At 43.3% G+C, this 21,385-nt stretch overlaps 1 protein-coding gene across 3 annotated transcripts; it reads left to right on the top strand.

The window, feature by feature from the left end:
• Window positions 1-3,164: 3,164 nt before the first annotated feature.
• Window positions 3,165-20,157, top strand: ASNSD1 (asparagine synthetase domain containing 1). Of its 3 annotated transcripts, XM_085869324.1 has the most exons (9): window positions 3,221-3,372; window positions 6,687-7,298; window positions 9,365-9,418; window positions 9,526-9,601; window positions 10,537-12,058; window positions 14,265-14,520; window positions 15,693-15,874; window positions 17,926-18,030; window positions 19,238-20,157. In XM_085869324.1, the coding sequence occupies exons 5-9, from the start codon at window positions 10,683-10,685 to the stop codon at window positions 19,482-19,484; spliced, it is 2,166 nt and encodes a 721-aa protein (XP_085725450.1). In that variant the 5' UTR covers window positions 3,221-3,372; window positions 6,687-7,298; window positions 9,365-9,418; window positions 9,526-9,601; window positions 10,537-10,682; the 3' UTR covers window positions 19,485-20,157. The 3 variants fall into 3 exon arrangements, with proteins under 3 accessions (XP_085725449.1, XP_085725451.1, XP_085725450.1); XM_085869323.1 differs by lacking the exon at window positions 6,687-7,298 and having other exon boundaries at window positions 3,165-3,372; XM_085869325.1 differs by lacking the exons at window positions 6,687-7,298; window positions 17,926-18,030 and having other exon boundaries at window positions 3,167-3,372.
• Window positions 20,158-21,385: the final 1,228 nt, after the last annotated feature.

The following is a 21,385-nucleotide window of genomic DNA, read 5'->3' as shown; positions in this document are numbered from 1 at the left end:
CACAAACACACACTGATACACACACTGACACACACACACTGACACACTCGCACACACACTGACACACACACACTGATACACACTCGCACACACACTGACACACACACTGACACACACACACTGACACACACTCACACACACACACTGACACACACTCGCACACACACACTGACACACACTCACACACTGATGCACACACTCGCACACACACTGACACACACACTCGCACACACACTGACACACACACTCGCACACACACTGACACACACACTCGCACACACACACTGACACACACACACTGACACACTCACACACTGACACACACTCGCACACACTGACATACTGACACACACACGCACACTGACACACACACACACCCACACACACATGCACACTGACACACTCACACTGACACACACACACATACACACACACTTGCACAAACTAATACACACATGCACACTGACACACACACACACACTGACACACACACACTGATACACACTCGCACAAACACTGACACACACACACACTGACACACACACGCTGACACACACACACACACACACACACACACACACACACACTGACACACACACTGGCACAAACACTGATACACACTTGCACACACACTGACACACACACACGCACTGAAGCCCACACACTGACACACACACACACACACTGATACACACATACACTCACACACACACACACACACACTGACACACACACACACACGCATGCAGACTGACACACACACACACACGCACACTGACACACGCACACTGACGCGCACACTGGCACACGCACACTGACACACACACAAACACACACTGACACACACACACACTGATACACACACGCACACTGACACACGCACACTGACACACGCACACTGACACACGCACACTGACACACGCACACTGACACATGCACACTGACACATGCACACTGACACATGCACCCTAACACACACACACACACTGACACACACACACACTGGCACACACACTGATACACACACACACACTGATACACAACCACACGCTGATACACACACTGACACACACACACTGACACACTCGCACACACACTGACACACACACACTGATACACACTCGCACACACACTGACACACACACTGACACACACACACTGACACACACTCGCACACACACACTGACACACACTCACACACTGATACCCACACACTCGCACACTGATGCACACACTCGCACACACACTGACACACACACTCGCACACACACTGACACACACACACTCGCACACACACACTGACACACACTCGCACACACTGACATACTGACACACACACGGACACTGACACACACACACACACCCACACACACACGCACACTGACACACACACATGTACACACACACTTGCACACACTAATAAACGCATGCACACTGACACACACACACACACACACACACACTGACACACACACACTGATACACACTCGCACACACACTGACACACACACACACTGACACACACACGCTGACACACACACACCCACACACACTGGCGCACCCACTGGCACAAACACTGATAGACAGTTGCACACACACTGACACACACACGCGCTGAAACCCAGACACTGACACTGACTCACACACTGATACACACACACACTCACACACACACACACACACACACGCATGCACACTGACACACACACACACACACACGCACACTGACACACGGACACTGACGCGCACACTGGCACACGCACACTGACACACACACAAACACACACTGACACACACACACTGATACACACACGCACACTGACACACGCACACTGACACACGCACACTGACACACACACACACTAACACACACACACACACACACACACACTGATACACACATACATACATACACACACTGATACACATACACACACACACTGATACACACACACACTGACACCCACACACACACTGACACACACACTGACACACACTCGCACACACACTGCCACACACACACGCACACTGACACACACACGCACACTGACACACACACGCGCACTGCCACACACACGCACACTGACACATGCACACTGACACATGCACACTGACACACGCACACACACTCACACACACAGATACACACATACACATACACATACACACACTGACACACACGCTGATACACATACACACACTGACACACACACTGATACACACACACACACACACACATACACACATACACACATACACACACACACACACACACACACACACACACACATACACACATACACACACACATACACACACACACGCACACATACACACACACATACACACACACACATACACACATACACACACACACATACACACATACACACACACATACACACACACATACACACACATACACACATACACACATACACACATACACACATACACACATACACACATACACACATACACATAAACACACACACACACACACATACACACACACACACATACACACACATACACACACATACACACACACATACACACACACATATACACACACGCACACACACATACACACACATACACATACATACACACACACACACACACACACATACACACATACACACATACACACATACACACATACACACATACACACATACACACATACACACATACACACATACACACATACACACATACACACATACACACATACACACACACACACACTGACATTTGTTCGTATAGATTGTAAAGAGTGCGTGGTTATTCACCCTTATGAGTGAATGATACTTTGAAGTTTCGTGTCGTGATTCGTGACTTTCCAGTGTTAGTAATCCCAGTAATCCCAGTAATCCCTCCTCAACATGTTCATGAAATCAATAAATAAATACATCCAGCGCCGAAATGGAGCCGGAAGTTCGGTACACATTAATTAAATAGGACTCAGAACACGTGCAACAAGATGATTCCTCGAGAATGGACCAATTAATTATTGACAGTACCAGATGTATTACCCTCGGCACGGTTCGTTAGTGTATTTTATATTTACATTTCGAAGGAGTGCTTCAAGTCGTTTGACGTCCATGTACACGTCCTTCACAAGTCGATTGAAGCGCGGACTCTGCGCATAGTAACATGGCTGCCGTATAGTGAACTTCATTACAGAGCGCCCATAAGCAGGAGCTCTCTTAACCGGAAGAAGAACGTCGGTCAGAGCGAGGAGAGCCTTCGCACGTCACGTTATAGGATGATCGGTAAAAACGTTCATTTAAATTGACGAATGAAAAAATGACAAAGTTGGACGAAGTTATGGATAAAAGGACGTCGCCAAAAGAGTTGTCTGAAAAGGTAAGAAGAATTTTGACGAGTTACCACAGCACGTGTCTTCAAACAAGCAGTCCGTCGGGTTCTCGTTTACTCCAATGCCTGACCTATTGTCTGCTTGAATGGGTCCGAATCCTGTTTGATGTCGAGATCTGAGCGGGGTCGAGCCTGATTTGAACTTGGCAGTTCGAGTGTTGTCTGCCTTGTCTGGTTTTGGATTTGTTTCAAATGGAGCTTCTCGCCGCCATTAGAGCATTAAATTGAATCAGATGTGGCAATAAATGTGAATTGTTGCTCCCAGATTGCAGGCTCGATGACAGAAGACGCCATTTGCATTTTTTCCGCCTCCATCCCGACCCCCTTTATAATCCTTTGTGGGCATGGACAACTTGTTAGTCTAAACAAGCTCAAATGAGCTAAGATCCTCGTCCTCTTAATGATGACGTCATAAAAACAAATATGACGTCATTGTGATGTATCAGGTTTGCGATAAATTATCTGTGCTCATGCCCGGCTTGGTTTCCGCAAACAAAATTCAAACAGCTTGCCTAGTTTCGGAGATAATGGTATCGGCTATTTCCATTAGCGGCGATATTATGACGTCAACTTTTTTTCAAGGAAGAATTTACAAAATCGGAGATGGTTACTGGCTGCACGTGGGCTTTCTGCATGTACATGGCAAGTTTCACGAAGATCCGATGAAAACTCTGGGTTGTGAAACAAAAAATAGGAATGATGTCATAAAAATTGATATGACGTCATAGTGATGTATCATATGTGCGGTAATTCATCTCTGCTCATGCCCTGTTCGATTCCCCCAAAGAGGATTCAAAAAGCTTGCCTTGTTTTTTGAAGATAAATTTTTAGGCGATTTCCATTAGCGGAGATATTTTGACATCATAACTTTTTTTCTCGGAGGAATTTTCAAAATCGGAGATGGTTACTGTCTGTGCAGGGTATTTTTTTTACACACATATATATATATATATATATATATATATATATATATATATATATATATATATATATATATATATATATATATATATATATGCCAAGTTTCAGGAAGTTTCGATGAAAACTGTCGGCTATCAAACAAAAAATGTCCAAAAATAGGAATGACGTCATAAAAATTGATATGACTTAATAGTGATGTATCATATGTGCGGTAATTCATCTCCGCTAATGCCCTGTTTGATTCCCGCAAACAGAATTCAAAAAGCTTGCCTAGTTTCAGAGATAATTTTTTAGGCGATTTCCATTAACGGAGATATTTTGACGTCATAACTTTTTTTTCTAGGAGGAATTTTCAAAATCGGAGATGGTTGTTGTCTGCTCAGCGATTTTATTTTATTTTATTTTATTATTTTTTTTTTTTTTTAACATATATTTGCCAAGTTTCAGGAAGTTTCGATGAAAACTGTCGGCTGTGAAACAAAAAAGTCCACAAGAACAACAACGTGAGTAAGACTTAGAGATCCTCCACGAGGATCTAAAAATGGGAAACCTTCAAGGACCAAATGTGTAGAGTGCAGAGTAAGTACATTCCAATGAGGTGGAAAACTAGAAACAGAAAGAGACCAGGGTGGTTGAGTAGTGAGATAAGGAATGCTATTAAGGAGAAGCAGAGGGCATTTATTAGGTTTAAAATAACAGTACTGAGGTTAGATTTACATCTAACTCCAGTCCTGTTATTTTATTAACTATATACATATACTGTACATATAATTCGCCAAGAAGTGATGAAACCGGTCCAGTAGCTGAGGGGGTGTATAGCATTGGGTTTATCATGTGTGTACTGTGTGAACGTCTTTATAGTTGTTGAGAAACTCTGGGAAGGGTTTGAAATAGCATTTGCACTTACCTTGTGTATGTCTTTTTGGGTTGCTTTATGTAGCTACTTTGGCAAGAGGAGTATGGGTGGGGTCAATCATTTATATAATCCTAGCCACCTGGGTGTAGTCCATTGGTCCCCAACCTGCGGCCCGCGGAGCCCTATACTGCGGCCCGCGAGGACTTTCCAATCAAAACACATTTCCATGTCGCAATTTTAAAGGGGTTTACACAATGCCACTTTCGGCCGGCGCCGAGACCTGAAAAGCCTTGCACAATGCCGCTGCCGGTCACTGCCGCTTACCGCCGAGAGGAATCAAATAAATTTGATTTTAGGTTCTGGCATCTTGCAGCAGTATTTAAAAGTAATTGCACCCCGAATGGAAATTTGTTCAGAATTACAGTGCGTGAACAATCGATCGATCAAATACATATAAAATTTATTGATTAAAAAAAACAATACTCCAATAAACCCCAAACGTTGTATCGATTTCTCAATTTTTTTTCTTCGATTTTTTTTTCTGGCTCCCAACATCCTTGGGAGAAGTGAATGCGGCCCGTGGGATCAAAAGGTTGGAGACCACTGGTTTAGTGGTCGGTGAGATTTAGTGATTCGGTGAGAGCTGATTGGCTCTTCCCTCCATTCACAAGTGAGAGATGTGGGTGGGTCTTTCTGTATACATATTATTTCTTAACAGCAAAGAACAACAAGAAGGAACACGGAAATCCAACACAGGTGAGGGGCATTCAGCCCATCATGCCTTCATGAACACCACACCAACCAATCTGCACAAGATCCAAATAAAAAAATGCAAAAAAAGTGTTTTTAATTAAAGAAATTTTTTTGTTTTTTTGTTTTTTTTGGTGTTTTTTTTTTTGTTTGTTTGTTTGTTTGTTTTTGTTGTTTGTAGTTTTTGTGGTCTTTTTGTATTTTTTTTGTATTTTCCCCCTTTTCTTCCCCTTGGGGAGGGGGCATGGGCTTGATTAAAAACGCACATCAACCACACAACCCCCCTTGACAAGACCCCCACCAACCGCATTCCGTACACAATCACCCATAAATGCTCAAACAACCTAAAAGTCTTATCAACATTCCCATACCCCTCTATCTCCATAACTTCCAAGTACCTATCTAATTCTAATTTAATCTTATCTACTTTTTCTGCTGCACTACCTTTTTTCTGCTGCATAGCACTACCTTTCCAGGGATGCCATTTTTTGCATTAACTACTCTCTGAGTGAAAGTGCCCTGCCTTACTACCGTCTTAACTCTCCTCTTCCTTACTCTCAGCCTATGGCCCCTGGTCCTATTGTTGTGGAAATGGGCCCTTAGTGAGTTATTAAATATCGGATTAGCCCAGATACCCCCTTAAATGCATGTTTAGCCAGGTTGTTTGGTAATCGGATGTTAAATGTGTGTCGGAAGGTGTAGCGGGCGGTCCAGTGTTCATACAGTGGTGGTGTACCAAGAGGCGCCTTCTTTTTCCTTCCCCCCTCCGAACCAGCCCTCACCCAGCGCCCTGACAGAGTCGGTCAACAAGACGTGCCAGCAACCCATTGGCGGAGAACTGCTGCAAACTCGAACGATGGACCAACCAGAGGTGGTCTGAAAAAGCCCGCCCCGAAAGGCAAGAGGAACTGCTTTTTTCCTGTCTGCGATCTGCTTTATGAGGAGTGACTTGACGAGCTGTTCCTCCTTGGCCATGGATCCAGCCTGCAGGTCATCCCCTGGTTCATCCTGAATCGAACCACAAAGCCGCTGACTGTCCTTACTCCCTGCACGGCTCGACTACGTCTTCTCATCCCATCGATCCACCTGCAGAGTCCAACACCCAGATTTGACCTAATCTGGTGTACAGGCCAGGCCTGGATTTGCATACTGGACCTTGTGAAGAACCAGCTGGAACACACCATAGATCTTTCTCTCTTGCGCCGTCGACCTTACAGGGGCTGGACGCACCGACGCTGCGTGCGTTAGCGGTGCCGATAGGAGTACGTCGCCTCCATTTTTCCATGCTGCGTGCTCGGTCTGGACGCTCGAATCCGACGACTTCGGCTTGTCACGAGCCGCATTCGTGCCTTCCACACCTTTCCTCTCGTCCATGAGGCACCACCAAGTACTCCGTGTCTTGTATGCATGTTGTCCAGGCCTCAGGCTTATTTTGTTAGGGCCCCCCTTCAAAACCCGTATCCGTAGCTCCCTAGATAAGAGCGGGTTATAGATGAATTATAACGTTAGCGCAAATGCTTCGCTTGTGTCGTGTTCCCCAATGTTTCCCCATTAAATCTGGCTGATTCATTCGAAATTTGCCACCCTAAATGTATTCGTGTCGCACTGAAGAACAATCGCTTGATTTGTATTTAAAACCAAACTGGCTGCGGATTGCGGCAGACTTCGCTCGGTCTCTGATCAAACTCAGTCTGTAGCCGGGGTGTATGTCCCCAACTGGCAAGGCACAGGGGTGCTTTGGTATCGTGATCTTAGGCACGTGACCCTAGACCTGTGCCGAACTCGCCGGCGATATAACCCCTGCGACAGCGGTGCTGTTAAGCACTACCGAATCAATAACACTATCACTGTCTACTCTTGAATAATTCATCTTCACTTATTTTATCTTTACCTTTCATTATCTTAAACATCTCCATCATATCTCCTCGTAACCACCTCCTTTCTTGTGTATAAAGCCCTATCTCCTTCAACCGCTCCTCATAGCTTCGTCTAGCGAGGCCCGGAATCAATCTAGTAGCCCTCCGCTGAACCCTCTCGATGGCATCTATGTCCTTCCTGGGTTGTGGTGACCAAAACTGCACACAATATTCGAGATGTGGCCCTCACTAAATTTCTGTACAATGTAACACCACCTCTTTTGATTTATAATTGATCCCCCTCTGAATACAAACTAAAACCCTATTTGCTCTACCCATAGCTGCCTGCTTACCTCCCATATCTATTACCACCTCCAGATCCTTCTCCTGTGTGACACGCTCCAAAATTACCCCTTGCATCCAAAATTCCTCAACAACTATAAAGACGTTCACACATTACACACATGATAATCCCAATGCTATACACCCCCTCAGCTACCAGACCGGTTTCATCACTTATTGGCGAATCGTATATATATATATATATATATATATATATATGTATATATATATATATATATATATATATATATATATATATATATATATATATATATATATATATATATGTAAATATGTAAATATATATATATGTAAATATGTAAATATATATATATGTAAATATGTAAATATATATATGTAAATATATATATATATATATATATATATATATATATATATATATATATATATATATATATATATATATATGTAAATATATATATATATATATATATATATATATATATATATATATCTGTAGTGCCAGACAGGATGTCGTGGACATAAGGACTCTTGAGGGTTAGCCAGCAGGCTGTAGGTAGAAATGTTTGAATTCTGCCAGTGACATAAAATAAAATAAAAAAATCAGGAGTGATCGAGGCAGCGGTCTGTTGCTTATACACTGCGTTGGTTCAATTTATTTTTACTTTATAATTATTATTTTTTTAAGTCTGAAAAAATTATAATTTTCCTTAGGTTTGGACTAAATTGAAGCAACTTTTACTACATTTTTTTCTCTCCGAGGAGCGTTTCCGCGTTTCAGGGTGGGACAGATGTACAGACATCATTAGCCTGTTATCTTCTAATATATAATTTGAAGTTTTTGTTTGTCTGCACGTGCTAATCTCCTGAATGGTGAAAGATAGGAGGAAACCTCTGAAACAAAAAATGTTGGGACGGGCCCCGGGAAGGTTATACGCTAGGTGGCGAGGCTCCTTGGCCGGGGGGGGTGTGTTTCCCCCTCACCAACCCCTTTAGGCTATGACTGCCGTGGCCCAATAAGGAACTGATACTGTGCTCGTGTCAGACCTATGTACAGAAGATTAAATTCATTCAAAAAGAACCCGGCAACGCCGAGTGCATTCACCTGGTATACCATAAAGAGATAAATTATTTTGATACAAAACAGTGGGTGTTGTATTCTATTCTAGATCAACGTGGTGCATGTGGTATCTTTTGAAATGGCATGTACATACTTGGTCAATGCATAATATGTAGATGGCCCCTAAACATATTTGCGCCAATGTTCCACCAGATCCATGTCCAAGTCGTTCTGTGTGATGAGCTCTCAAGCATGAAGGCTCACATGGTGAGTATAATGCTCGGAATGAGAATACCCCAAGAAACTTGGGCTCTTTACAATTGTAATCCTGATGGGTAATGTCTGAATATTTAACTCTACCTTTTGTCCAACAGAAAGTGTACAAACAGCAAGTTAACAGCAATGTGTTCTTTTTGACGGACAAAGCGCAGACACTCAGCGAATGCAAACGTGAGTACTGAAGCATAAAGACATGGAGACTCGAGAGCCTTGAACTATGTTTCCGGGACTCTTGAGGGTCAGCCAGCAGGCTGTAGATAGAAATGTTTGAATTCTGCCAGTGACATCAGAATATTGGTCTGGGATATATAGCCGTATACCCCCAACCGTATTCTCCTTTTCACGTGCTGTTCTCTTTAACTGTGACGTAATGGCGTAATGTATGTTCCCAAACTTGATGACATAATGGCTCGAGCGTCCGCTCTGAGTCTAGGAGGTGTGACCCTGGCTGAGCCACACAAAAGGCTTTTCAAATGGTATGGGTTGCTTCCTCTCTTGATGCTCTGCATTTAGAGGATAGGACACCGACAAACCCCATGAGTTGGCATAAAAACAGCATGACAAACCTGTCGTGTTTCTCCAAGTGAGCATTTCATGAAAACACAGAAGAAGGAAATGTTTGTTTACACGTCTGTGTTTTTCAGGCAAAATTTTTTTTTTGTTTTTTTGTGCCATCGTTTGCCCATCAGCAGGAGACGGGTTTTGCAATCACGTCGGTGTGTCTTGTCCGGGCGTGTAACTTTTTTCTTTTCTTTTTTTTACCATTTTTCGCTTTAGTTATCAAATTTTCAACAAAGCTTTATCATGAGAGTATGGAGAAGATAAGTGAAGAATTTGGTGAAAAGGTCAAAGTTACCGTTTAGCATACGGAACAAGAAGTCTGAATACAAAGCGGATGGGCTTTTTCAGATGCTCAACATTTATTATTCCAAGTAATTGCAGCTCAACTTGTATTTGATAAACTCTTACCTTTGCAAAAGGCAATGTTGGTATTCGGATATGATTATTAAATTATTTATTACATGTTATAACTATTGATGGCTACAACGTTAAATTTCAGCCCTTTTCTCGTAACGACGTGTTTTAATTTTCTTCATATCTCGCAGAAACACTGGATACTTTACGGAGACAGGAGAACGAGCTGCATGTAATGGAACAACCACAAAGTGATTGTGAACCGTTCATTCAAGGGTGACGGGAGTTGCAGGATTTCTGTCACTTGTTTTAGGGAACCACCACGAGTCAAAACATCATGTGCGGCCTCTGCTGTATTTTGACTCGAAGAGGCTCCAAACTTTGCTTCACGGATGTCGTGGACTCTATATTACTGGAAAATCTTCAGCGACGGGGCCCAGATAGCCACAGCACCTTGACTTCCACAATGCCTGGTGCAGCAAATATCTGTAGCAGCAGAAAAGAGCAAGTTGTGCTCTCGCATTCTGATGGAGATGTTGAGAACATGACAAAGAGCCTGAAATTTTCTTATGACTGCCTACTTTCTGGCCATGTGCTGAACATGAGAGGCTCAATGTGCTCACAACCTGCTTGTGATGACATTGGAAATATGCTGCTTTGGAATGGGGAAGTTTTTGATGGTATTACAGTCGCCGAGGAGGAGAATGACACTCAAAAAATGCTCGAGGCACTTGGTTCCTGCCACAGTGACAAGGCCTCGTTGTTGAACCTACTTTCCACCGTCCGTGGTCCATGGGCCCTAATTTACATGCAACGTTCTGCTGGGGCCCTGTGGTTTGGGCGTGATTACTTCGGCAGGCGAAGTCTACTGTGGCACTTTGCTTCAGGCGATCCACCGGAGTATGTCGCCATATGCTCTGTTGGCATACGGCCCAGTAAAGTACCGCTAATAGACTGGCATGAAATTCCAGCTAATGGTATATACAGGATTGATCTACAACAGCAAGCTGAGAGCACTCTCTTGATCGAACATTTTCCTTGGCGGCGGGATATAAATGACCTTCCCGAGACTTCCATATCCTGTGAGAGATACTTTCCAAAAAGTGTCCACATACATGTTTGTAATTCCTTACCTTCCCTTACCTCTCCGGTTCCTCCTTTGTCATTTGATGCAGGTCCTGTGAGGGACTTGACGGCTGACTTGGCCGGTATTTCTCAAAGAACCATTGGCCAAACTGTGGACTTGTCAGCGCTATATTCAGAGGAACGGTTGGTGGCTGTTCATAGATTCATTGAAGTCCTGAGTGAAGCTGTGCACCGACGTGTGTGCTCCATACGAAGCCTCACGCCCTCTTTATCAATAGCCGACGTGAATGTATCCCAAAGCGGGGTTGCTGTGCTTTTTTCTGGAGGCCTCGATTCCATTGTCCTTGCTGTACTGGCTCACCGGCATGTTCCACCAGGAGAAAGCATTGACCTTCTCAATGTGGCCTTTGAGCAGAAGCGATTGGCTCAGTGTGATACTGTGAAGAAAGGTCATAACACCAAAAAGATAAGAAAGAACAAAGAGAGATTGATGCAAGAGCAGATGTCACTGAAAGACCTCAGGGAGGAGTGTTTTGCAAATCTCACTCAAAATGTTATTGCAGGTGACATCGAGGGACTGGAAGATGATCAGAAAGGGACAGATAGTTCCTTTGAGGTTCCAGACAGGTACGTTTTTGCATTTGATTATATCAGTGTATTTGACTTGCCTAATCTATCGATATATTACTAAAACTCTCATCTTGTATGTATGTATGTTCCTGAAATACAGCCAAAACGGTACACGATAGCGCAAAAATTTTAAGCCCACCTTACTCACCATTCTCCTGCGGTGTGCAGTATCAAGTTTCGTTCAAATCGGGCAACGAACAAAATTATTTAAAAAATCAATTCCCCATTCAGTCAAGTTCTCTTCGGGATTATTTGATCAATGCAAACAACCTCAGCGGTATAGTTCGCTGGAGCTATCTTTTTGTTTTTTTTTTATGATTTTTTTCATCAACCGCTGTCACAACAGGAACCCAACGGGTTCACGGGTCGTCTCATCCTTACTAGTCCATGTGTGTGCATGTGTGCGTGCATGCGTGCACGCGCGTGAATATACCTCTGTCGATTAACAGATGTCTGGTGTCCAGAATGCATGTATCCCTTTGCATCAAGAGAGCCCCTGGCAGGGTAATACAGCAGCAACACAAGGACATCTGTATCATCACGTTACTGTCACTCTTGAGTGAGATGATGCTTAATGTATGGAATGCAGGAAAAGTCTGGTGTCTGCCTCTTCCTGAGTGGAAAAGAGCGGTGTAAGATCTTGGATTTCTGTGAAACTGACCTTTCTTACAAGTTCACCATCGTTGTATCCACCAGCAGGAATGAGCACTTTACCCTCTGGGAGATTTTCCTGTGCTTTTATTTATTTATTTATTTATTTCCTCAAGGTATCCACTTTAAAAAATTCAATTAACACTATTTTGTTTTCATTGTTTCCAAAGACACTTTTGGAATGAGGTACATTCCTGGATTCAGAAGTCATGTCTTGGAGCTTCATTGCAATGTGTACCTGTTTGTTGCAAACACTCTGCAGACTTGATTGAGCACGAGTCGTGATATCTCTCAAACACTACTGTGACGGACATCACTGAGTGTGTGAGCTAATACATAAGGTGCTTCATAACAAGCTCCCCCAGATCATAAGTTTTAAACAACCTATCATTTGAGAGGCCGGACTATTCGAATGGCCTACAGGTACGCACGCTCGTTTCTAAGCTGTCGAGCCATGTTTTAAATCTCGACCCAGCTATAAACTGTCATCCAGGTGTTTCACAGGCAGGGTGATTCATCATTGTGTGTGCCGTCCGTCAAATGGACGTTCAACTTGGCGTCCCATCTGCCAGCATTCGTTATTGGACGTTAAATATCCCACGGTGTCCTTCGTTAAGAGGAGGAAAATTATCGCTGGCACGGTTGCCAAATTCCTACCCTAAACTGCAGGAGGCATTGGATCAGTGGCACAGCCGTGCCCTCGGTCAATAATGCTGCCCTGCAGGTTTCTGCTGCATACGAACCAAAAAATATTGAGAGCCCACAGCATAGCCGTACCATCCACTAAGTAGGCTGTGGTGTCAGGAGACTTTTCTGGTAATTCCTGTAATTCATCAGTGACAAATTCTAGCTTCTTATGCCTGGTGTTGGCTTAATGGTTAAGGTGGTGAGCTTTGGATCCTAGGGTCCTGAGTTCAAATCCCGCTCAGCTTTTGAATTAATATCAGGTGGGGTTGACTCGGCCTGTCATCCTTCTGAGGTCAGTCAAATGAGTGCCAGCTTGCTGGTATACTGTGTCGGAGTGGCGACCCGTCCAGGATTGTGGCTGATGGCCAAGGAGACTGCTGAAGCAGCACCAACGATCTGTACAGAGTATCGTCCCAATCTCCTCTCCTCCTCCTGGAGCAAGTCACAGATATGATCTGGCCTGACCTGACAATAACATAGGGGTATCATAATACAATAACAATAACATAATACCTGAGGGGCACCTCGAAATTTAGGCCACTTTTGTGGCCTTGTCCGCAGCACTAATAGGTGTTCATGTGAGTCTTGTCTGACGGAGTTAAACTTTCAAGAATATTTACAATCAAAGAATACAATTGGAATATCAACTTTCGTTAACCCTTTGAACCCGAGCGGCCAGTTAACAGCCGATATTCAAACCATATACCCAAGTGACCGGATTTTTCTCTTGGGAGTCCAGGGTTGGGGATCCGAAAGTCCAAGGAGCTCAGGGTTCTAAGGGTTAAATAAAGAAATTAAAAATGTAAATAAAATTTGCTTCGTTCTTTCTCCAAATTGTTCATCCCGGCACTGTCTGTGTGTGCAGGTTGACCGCTCGTTCTGGCCTTCAAGCACTACAGGCGTTGTGTCCTGGCCGCCAGTGGATACTTGTAGAGATCAATATAAGCCGCACAGAACTAGCCGATGAAAGACGCAGACGGATAACCCACTTGGTGTACCCAGCCGACACTGTGCTGGATGACAGCATTGGTTGTGCACTGTGGTTTGCAGCTCGTGGTCAGGGTACATGCTGGCGAGACAAAGTCCAAGGAGGTGGATGTTCTTACACAAGCACTGCCAGGGTGAGTATGGTGTGGACACTTTTGATGTCCAGTAGAAAATATGAGGTTTTGTCAAGTTGTGCTTAAAATAAATGAAGTTTTCTTTGAGGCGTGTTCTTTCGTCCATCCTCTTGGGAGGCAAATGTAGGAGATTTCTTACAACAGATTGCACCAAGTTGATATCACAGTGTTTGATAAACTTTTGTTTTGTTGTTGTTGTTGTGTGATTTTAGTTTGGGATTAATTCCCCTACACCTGAACCCTGCCCTTTGCTGACCTTGCAAACTAATATTCAATGTAATGAATCAACAGAGGAAAATTACATCAGGCTAGCCTTCACAATCAGAATAACTCCTTTTCTTTTCATTTTCATTTCCCCCTATAGTTGTGCACCATCTATTTATTATGTATGCAATCGCACGATGTTTATACGCCTTCCCTCTTGTATATTCTCCCAACATGCTTTCTTTACTCTCCCCACTCCTTCAATGCTCTCCTAGCCCCCCCCCAACCCCTCTTTTGCAGCCCACTTCTCAATTTTCTAATTTTAGCCCATTAATGCTCCCACTCCTTTCCTCCACGTGTTTAAAGTGAATAGTTATCCCCTTCGGTAGTTCCTTTAAGAAGCCGTTGGATCACTTGAGGAATTGGAAGGAGGTGTGTCGGGGGCGCAGCTCGCATAAATCAAATGCCCAAGGAAAATTTGCAACCCTCAAAATGGAACCAAGTCAACATCGTGACACTTCACCCAGATAGTTCATGGAACATTTTGTAAATGGCATCGGACTTTTGCCAAACCCTTCATGGCTTATCTGGGTGAGGTGTCACAGGGGTTTTCTCTGCGTCTGTTGTGTTGGCCTGCTTGTCGTTCATAAACCTGTAGCATAAAGCTTGTCGTATGTGGCATAAAGTAAACAAGCCGGTACATTGTGCATCATCTGAACTTGGCCGTTTAAGTGCTTTTGTGGGTAGAAAAAGCCGATAAGTCGAGCAATAATGAATAGAAGACCATCTGTTGAAAGTCTAATTAATGAAATGTAATTTTTTTTTTTTTTAGCTTGGAAGCATTCTCCCTCCTTTAACTTTCCATGCCACCAACCTCCCCACCCTCCCATGGGTCTGCCTGGCTCTGTCCCTCTTCTTCGATCAGATGATGTAACCAAATCATTACAATGGTCTCTGATTCATCCCAGGTGTTGTTTAGTGGTGTCGGGGCTGATGAACAGCTTGCTGGCTACTCCCGACATCGGCAACGTTTTGCCACTTCCAGCTGGCCTGGCCTTGCCAGTGAGTTGCAAATGGAGCTAGATCGGATCTCTCAACGAAACCTTGGCCGTGACGACCGCATCGTGTCCGACCATGGAAAGGAGGCCAGGTGCACCATGTTGGCAAATGACCTCACTTCACTTGCCCCTACCCCTCCCCCAACCTCACCCCTCCCCCCCCCAATGTCCTTTAAATGATGTAAAGTATTTCGAGTTTGCTTCATGGCAGTGATCTGGTATGGCGTATGAAAAGTTTTCTTTGAAACAAGCTCAAATGAGCTAAGATCCTCGTCCTCTTAATGACGACGTCATAAAAACGAATATGACGTCATTGTGATGTATCAGGTTTGCGATAAATTATCTGTGCTAATGCCCAGCTTGATTCCCGCAAACAAAATTCAAACAGCTTGCCTAGTTTCGGAGATAATGGTATTGGCGGTATCCATTAGCGGCGATATTATGACGTCAATTTTTTTTCTCGGAAGATTTTCTAAAATCGGAGATGGTTACTGCCTGCGTGTGGGCTTTCTGCATATGCATGGCAAGTTTCACCAATATCAGATGAAAACTCTGGGTTGTGAAAGAAAAAATGTCAAAAAATAGGAATGACGTTATAAAAAACGATATGACGTCATAGTGATGTATCATATGCACGGTAATTCATCTCCGCTAATGCCCGGTTCGATTCCCGCAAACAGAATTCAAAAAGCTTGCCTAGTTTCGGAGATAATTTTTTAGGCTATTTCCATTAGAGGGGATATTTTGACGTCATAACTTTTTTTATTGGAGAAATTTTTGATAATCGGAGATGGTTACTGTCTGCAAAGGGTATTTTTACATATATATGCCAAGTTTCAGGAAGTTTCGATGAAAACTGAAGGCTGTGAAACAAAAAAGTCCACAACAAGAAGATGAAGAACCAACAACGTGAGTAAGACTTAGAGATCCTCCACGAGGATCTAAAAATTCGAAACAACTGCTCCCCCTGAGAAAGCGGCTTGGGACGGGGGTGGTGGGGTCAATTCATTTTGTGTCCGTGGCTCGTAATTCCCTTTCCCTCTGGAAGGGGTCAGTAAACATCATGCAACCGTGCCACGTGCACCGGCAAAATTCGCAACTCGTCGTCATCCCACTCTCGCAGGGGTTGGGGAAAGGGGAATTGTTGTGTGTCCATGACCTGACCTTGGGTACAACCAGCATATATACGAAATATGAAGATCAGCCAAGCCGTTTTCGAGTGTACATGCGAACAGACAGACAGATGCTGTATTTTAATATGACTCGGGGTGCCCCCCCCCCCCATTTCTTCGCTGAAGGGTTTAATCAAAAGGCCGCATGTTGTACTCCACAAACCTGTGGAATGTCTCTATATGTGAGTGTAAATGAGGATGTAAAGTGAAGTAGAACACACGAAGAAGGATCAAACAACGTGTAATTGGTGTCGTAGTCGTTGTTATCTCAGCCACCGAATGTGGACGGAGGTTATGTTTTCACCCCTGTCTGTTTGCATCCCAAAAAAGTTATGGACGGATTTGGACTAAATTTGATGGACAGTTTGGGTGTGACAAGGATGAATAGATTCGATTTTGGTGAAGATCCGGATGCGAGACCTTTTTATTTTTATTTTTAACCTTCGCCACCAAAGGGCCAAAAACGACATACAGTATAGCATGATATTTGAAAATGTTGTCGATGGATTATGAGAACTTCGTGGGTGAGTTGGGTCAGTGACACGGACAAGCCGATTCGATTTTGGTTTCAGTTCCGCCTATCGGTGGGATACCAAATGTAAACTGTTCAGCCTGGTGGAGGTGTGCGTTCTACCGAGTGCCGTTCAAGTGCTTATGAACCTCTCCTGTGTACTTTTATACATTTTTCTATTGTTTCAAGAAGTATTACTGCACTTCCTTTTTGTGTGTAGCAATACTCTATTTACTTCCCTCCTAGTAATTCCATCCTCTTAAAGGGTACACACTATGTGAGTCTGATAAATGTGAGTTAGAACCGCTTCATGAAAGCTTGAGGTCCCGCTTCTTACTCGATTCAGGAAACGCGTGCTTTTGAAATGGACAAGTTTGTGATTAAACGAACAAATTTTAGTTCCAAGTAAATCCATTATTAGCTTTCCAATCAAGTAGATCCATTGTTATCTTTCCAACAGTGCCATTTGTGTTATTCTCTTGGAAATGATGGTGGAAACTCTTCAGAATGAAGCGTTATGGACGGAGAAACTCGGATCCTTTTATATACAGTATAGATCATCAAGGTAACACTATAGATCTGGGTTTGTAGATGTCTCACATCAAATGAGCAATTTTTTTTTTGGAGTATGTATTGATAGAAATGGAATTCAGTATTAAAAAAGAAGAAAATTATAAAGAGTCTGAAGGGTGTAAAAGGGTATGAAGGGGTGTAAAGGTCTAATTGGGTCTTTGTAGGATCTAAATCTGTATGAATGGGAGTAAAAGTTTAATGGGGTCTTTGAAGGGTCTAAATCTGTATGAAGGAGAGTAAAGGTCTAATGGGGTTTTTGAAGGGTCTAAATCTGAATGAAGGAGAGTAAAGGTCTAATGATGTCTTTGAAGGGTCTAAATCTGTATGAAGGAGAGTCAATGTCTAATGGGGTCTTTGAAGGGTCTAAATCTGTAGGAAGGAGAGTAAAGGTCTAATGGGGTCTTTGAAGGGTCTAAATCTGAATGAAGGAGAGTAAAGGTCTAATGGGGTCTTTGAAGGGTCTAAATCTGTATGAAGGAGAGTAAAGGTCTAATGGGGTCTTTGAAGGGTCTAAATCTGAATGAAGGAGAGTAAAGGTCTAATGGGGTCTTTGAAGGGTCAAAATCTGTATGAGGGAGAGTAAAGGTCTAATCGGTTCTTTGAAGGGTCAAAATCTGGATGAGGGAGAGTAAAGGTCTAATCGGTTCTTTGAAGGGTCTAAATCTGTATGAAGGAGAGTTAAGGTCTAATGGGGTCTTTGAAGGGTCTAAATCTGCATGAAGGAGAGTAAAGGTCCATTGGGGTCTTAGAAGGGTCTAAATCTGTATGAAGGAGAATAAAGGTCTAATTTGGTCTTTGAAGGGTCTAAACTGTATGTAAGGGTGTAAAGGTCCGGGGTGGGGGGTCTTGGACTCTAAGGGGTCTAAAGGAGTGCAAGTCTTTTTCAAAATGATTGTGAACTTCACAGGAAATTTGCACTGAGAAAATTTAATTTTTGACAATTATTTCATCTTAAAAAGTTATTTCGTTTTTAAAACTACAAGACCACATGTGCCGTGAAATTGAAGGAGAAACATGTTCACCCATCCATTGAAATTGGATGACATGATTTCCTCATTCAGTAAGAACGCCCCCACCTCCTGATGTAATTGTATGATGTTGCTAAGCTTTCTCGACGCTCGTGTCCATCCATCATTTGAAGATCACTTCAATTTTAACCGGTCAAAGGTCACGGAAAGACGTTGCTTTGCACCCCGTAGGTTTCCATATCTGGACGAAGATGTTGTGGCATTCCTCTCTTCCCTGCCCCTCTGGCTGAAGGCGGATTTGCGTTTGCCACGTGGCATTGGAGACAAGTTGCTGCTTCGTTTGGCTGCCCATTGGTTGGGCCTAACCGACGCCTCCACCTTGCCCAAACGTGCCATGCAGTTTGGCTCTCGTATCGCTCGCCTCGAAGGAAGTCGAGAACGAGGCTCGGACTGCTGTCACAGGCTTCAGGAACTTTGAGCAAACCCATCTGTGTTTAGAAGATGATGATTAATTCAGCTGTCATTTCTACCTTTTTTTTCCTTATTGTTGTTGAGCTACGTTACCCTGAAAACGCAGCATTTGGTTTGCCCGCTCGAGGCTGCCAGTTCAAGTTCAAATCGAGTTCCTTCGCAAAGACTGCTCAGTGATTCGTGTTGTCTCCTTGTCAAGGAATTCCGTTTTTTGAAAAAGCTGAATTCAATATGATCTTTTCTGCCACTTTTTCACCCCGTATTAAGAAGTTGAGACTTGCAATTATTCCGTTTTCTTGTTGTTGTTTTTTTTTTCTTCTTCTTTGTGTCTTTTGAAGTTTTCCATCGCAACAAGAACTGATCCTCAATGTTTATAAACTTCAGTGTTTATTAGTCTTACGGCCCTGTTGATGCTGATGTCATGCTGACAATAACAGATCAGGTGACGTGTGTAATAAGGGATTGAGGGGGAGGGGGATGGGGGTGTTGAAGTCTCCTCGACCTTGAGTGAACCATTTGACCTGCATATTAGATGTGCATCCAGACTGTTCCACAGACTGTAAATCGTGGCTGGCTGGGAGACGATCACGTGATAAAAAAAAATACACTGTGTTTGTGTTTATGATAAGGTTTTATAAATATATCTCCCAAATGTCTTTAAAAAAAACATTTAAACTTGAGCAACGTTGTCATTGTGATTTATATTGTTCCAACTTTTAATATCATCCTGAAGATGCTAGTTTTTCTGCACCAGCAAAATCTGCACTACAGATCATGGATGTGTCGCATTTCTGAACATGTAATGTTACGTTGTGATTCCGATGTAGTTACAGAGCGTTGGTGCTGCCGAAGCAGTTTCTTGGAGAGGGTTATACTCGGTCATTTGCTGTTGCCTTCCCAGCAGTTTCAGGAAGGACATTGTGGGATCTTTATTGTCCATCACCTAATGCCGGCAGACAACTACCGATTAACATGCATTGGAGGGACAACGGCACACACACCGATGAATTACCCTGCCGGTGAAACAGCGGGATGACATTTTATAGCAAGGACAACATTCAAACCCAGGCTAAACAACTTAAAGGCGAGTGTTCGCCAACCATCAAGGCCGAACTGCCAACCCTTATCTTGCATCTGTATCTGTGTTCTATATAGCCTACCTATGCAAGTTGCACGATTGTGTCTGAATGGGGTAAACGTCAAAACGACCGCATGTATAATGCTGGATGAGACCTCTTTTAAGAGTTATTGGGTCCGGACAGGACATGTGCAGGTTTACAAGTGTCGATGTTCATGCATTTTTGTGGCACATGCGGGTATTGTGCAGGCTCGGTCATTGGTTTACCTCGCCGACAAACCTTAACGGTTCTTGACTTTTATATGGACTTGGGGTTGAGGACTTGCGAACTTGGAGTTGGGTGGGTTGAAAACTTGAAGATAGTTGGAGTTGTGGGAGAGGGGTGGAGAAGAGACAGATTTGGGAAAGGGGCGTTGAGGACTTGTGGTTGGGGGGAGAGATTGAGGACTTGAAGTCATATTTTTACATTATGTGGGATTTCAGTGGGTCCCTGCCATTTTGCTGTCAAACGACATTCCCAGCAAACTCCCGAAATATTCCACGCATGATTGGGAATGAATTCCTTCACAACAGCATGGTGGAACCTAGTTATCTGTTTAGTGATATGTATGTATATATATATATATATATATATATATATATATATATATATATATATATATATATATATATATATATATATATATATATATATAATAAAAAAACACATCTGGCAACCTTCTACTTTGCTCAGACCTATGTGGGTGAGCACCCCCTTTTTCCTGCGTCAGAGGCATGCCACCTGTTTTCGAGGCAGGATGAGCGTGACATCTTTTTCGAGTGGAAGATTC

Source organism: Eptatretus burgeri, chromosome 2 (genome assembly GCF_056783735.1).
Source record: "Eptatretus burgeri isolate ZD-2024b chromosome 2, Ebu_testis_v1, whole genome shotgun sequence".
Lineage (NCBI taxonomy): Eukaryota > Metazoa > Chordata > Myxini > Myxiniformes > Myxinidae > Eptatretus > Eptatretus burgeri.
Note: the sequence above shows the minus strand (reverse complement) of the source record. Positions and strands in the feature narration are given on the sequence as shown.

Coding starts and splice junctions, on each gene's coding strand:
- ASNSD1 (XM_085869323.1), top strand. CDS start 10,683: ATGTGCGGCCTCTGCTGTATTTTGACTCGAAGAGGCTCCAAACTTTGC. Junction 12,059..14,264: donor TCCTTTGAGGTTCCAGACAG/GTACGTTTTTGC, acceptor CTGTGTGTGCAG/GTTGACCGCTCGTTCTGGCC. Junction 14,521..15,692: donor CTTACACAAGCACTGCCAGG/GTGAGTATGGTG, acceptor GATTCATCCCAG/GTGTTGTTTAGTGGTGTCGG.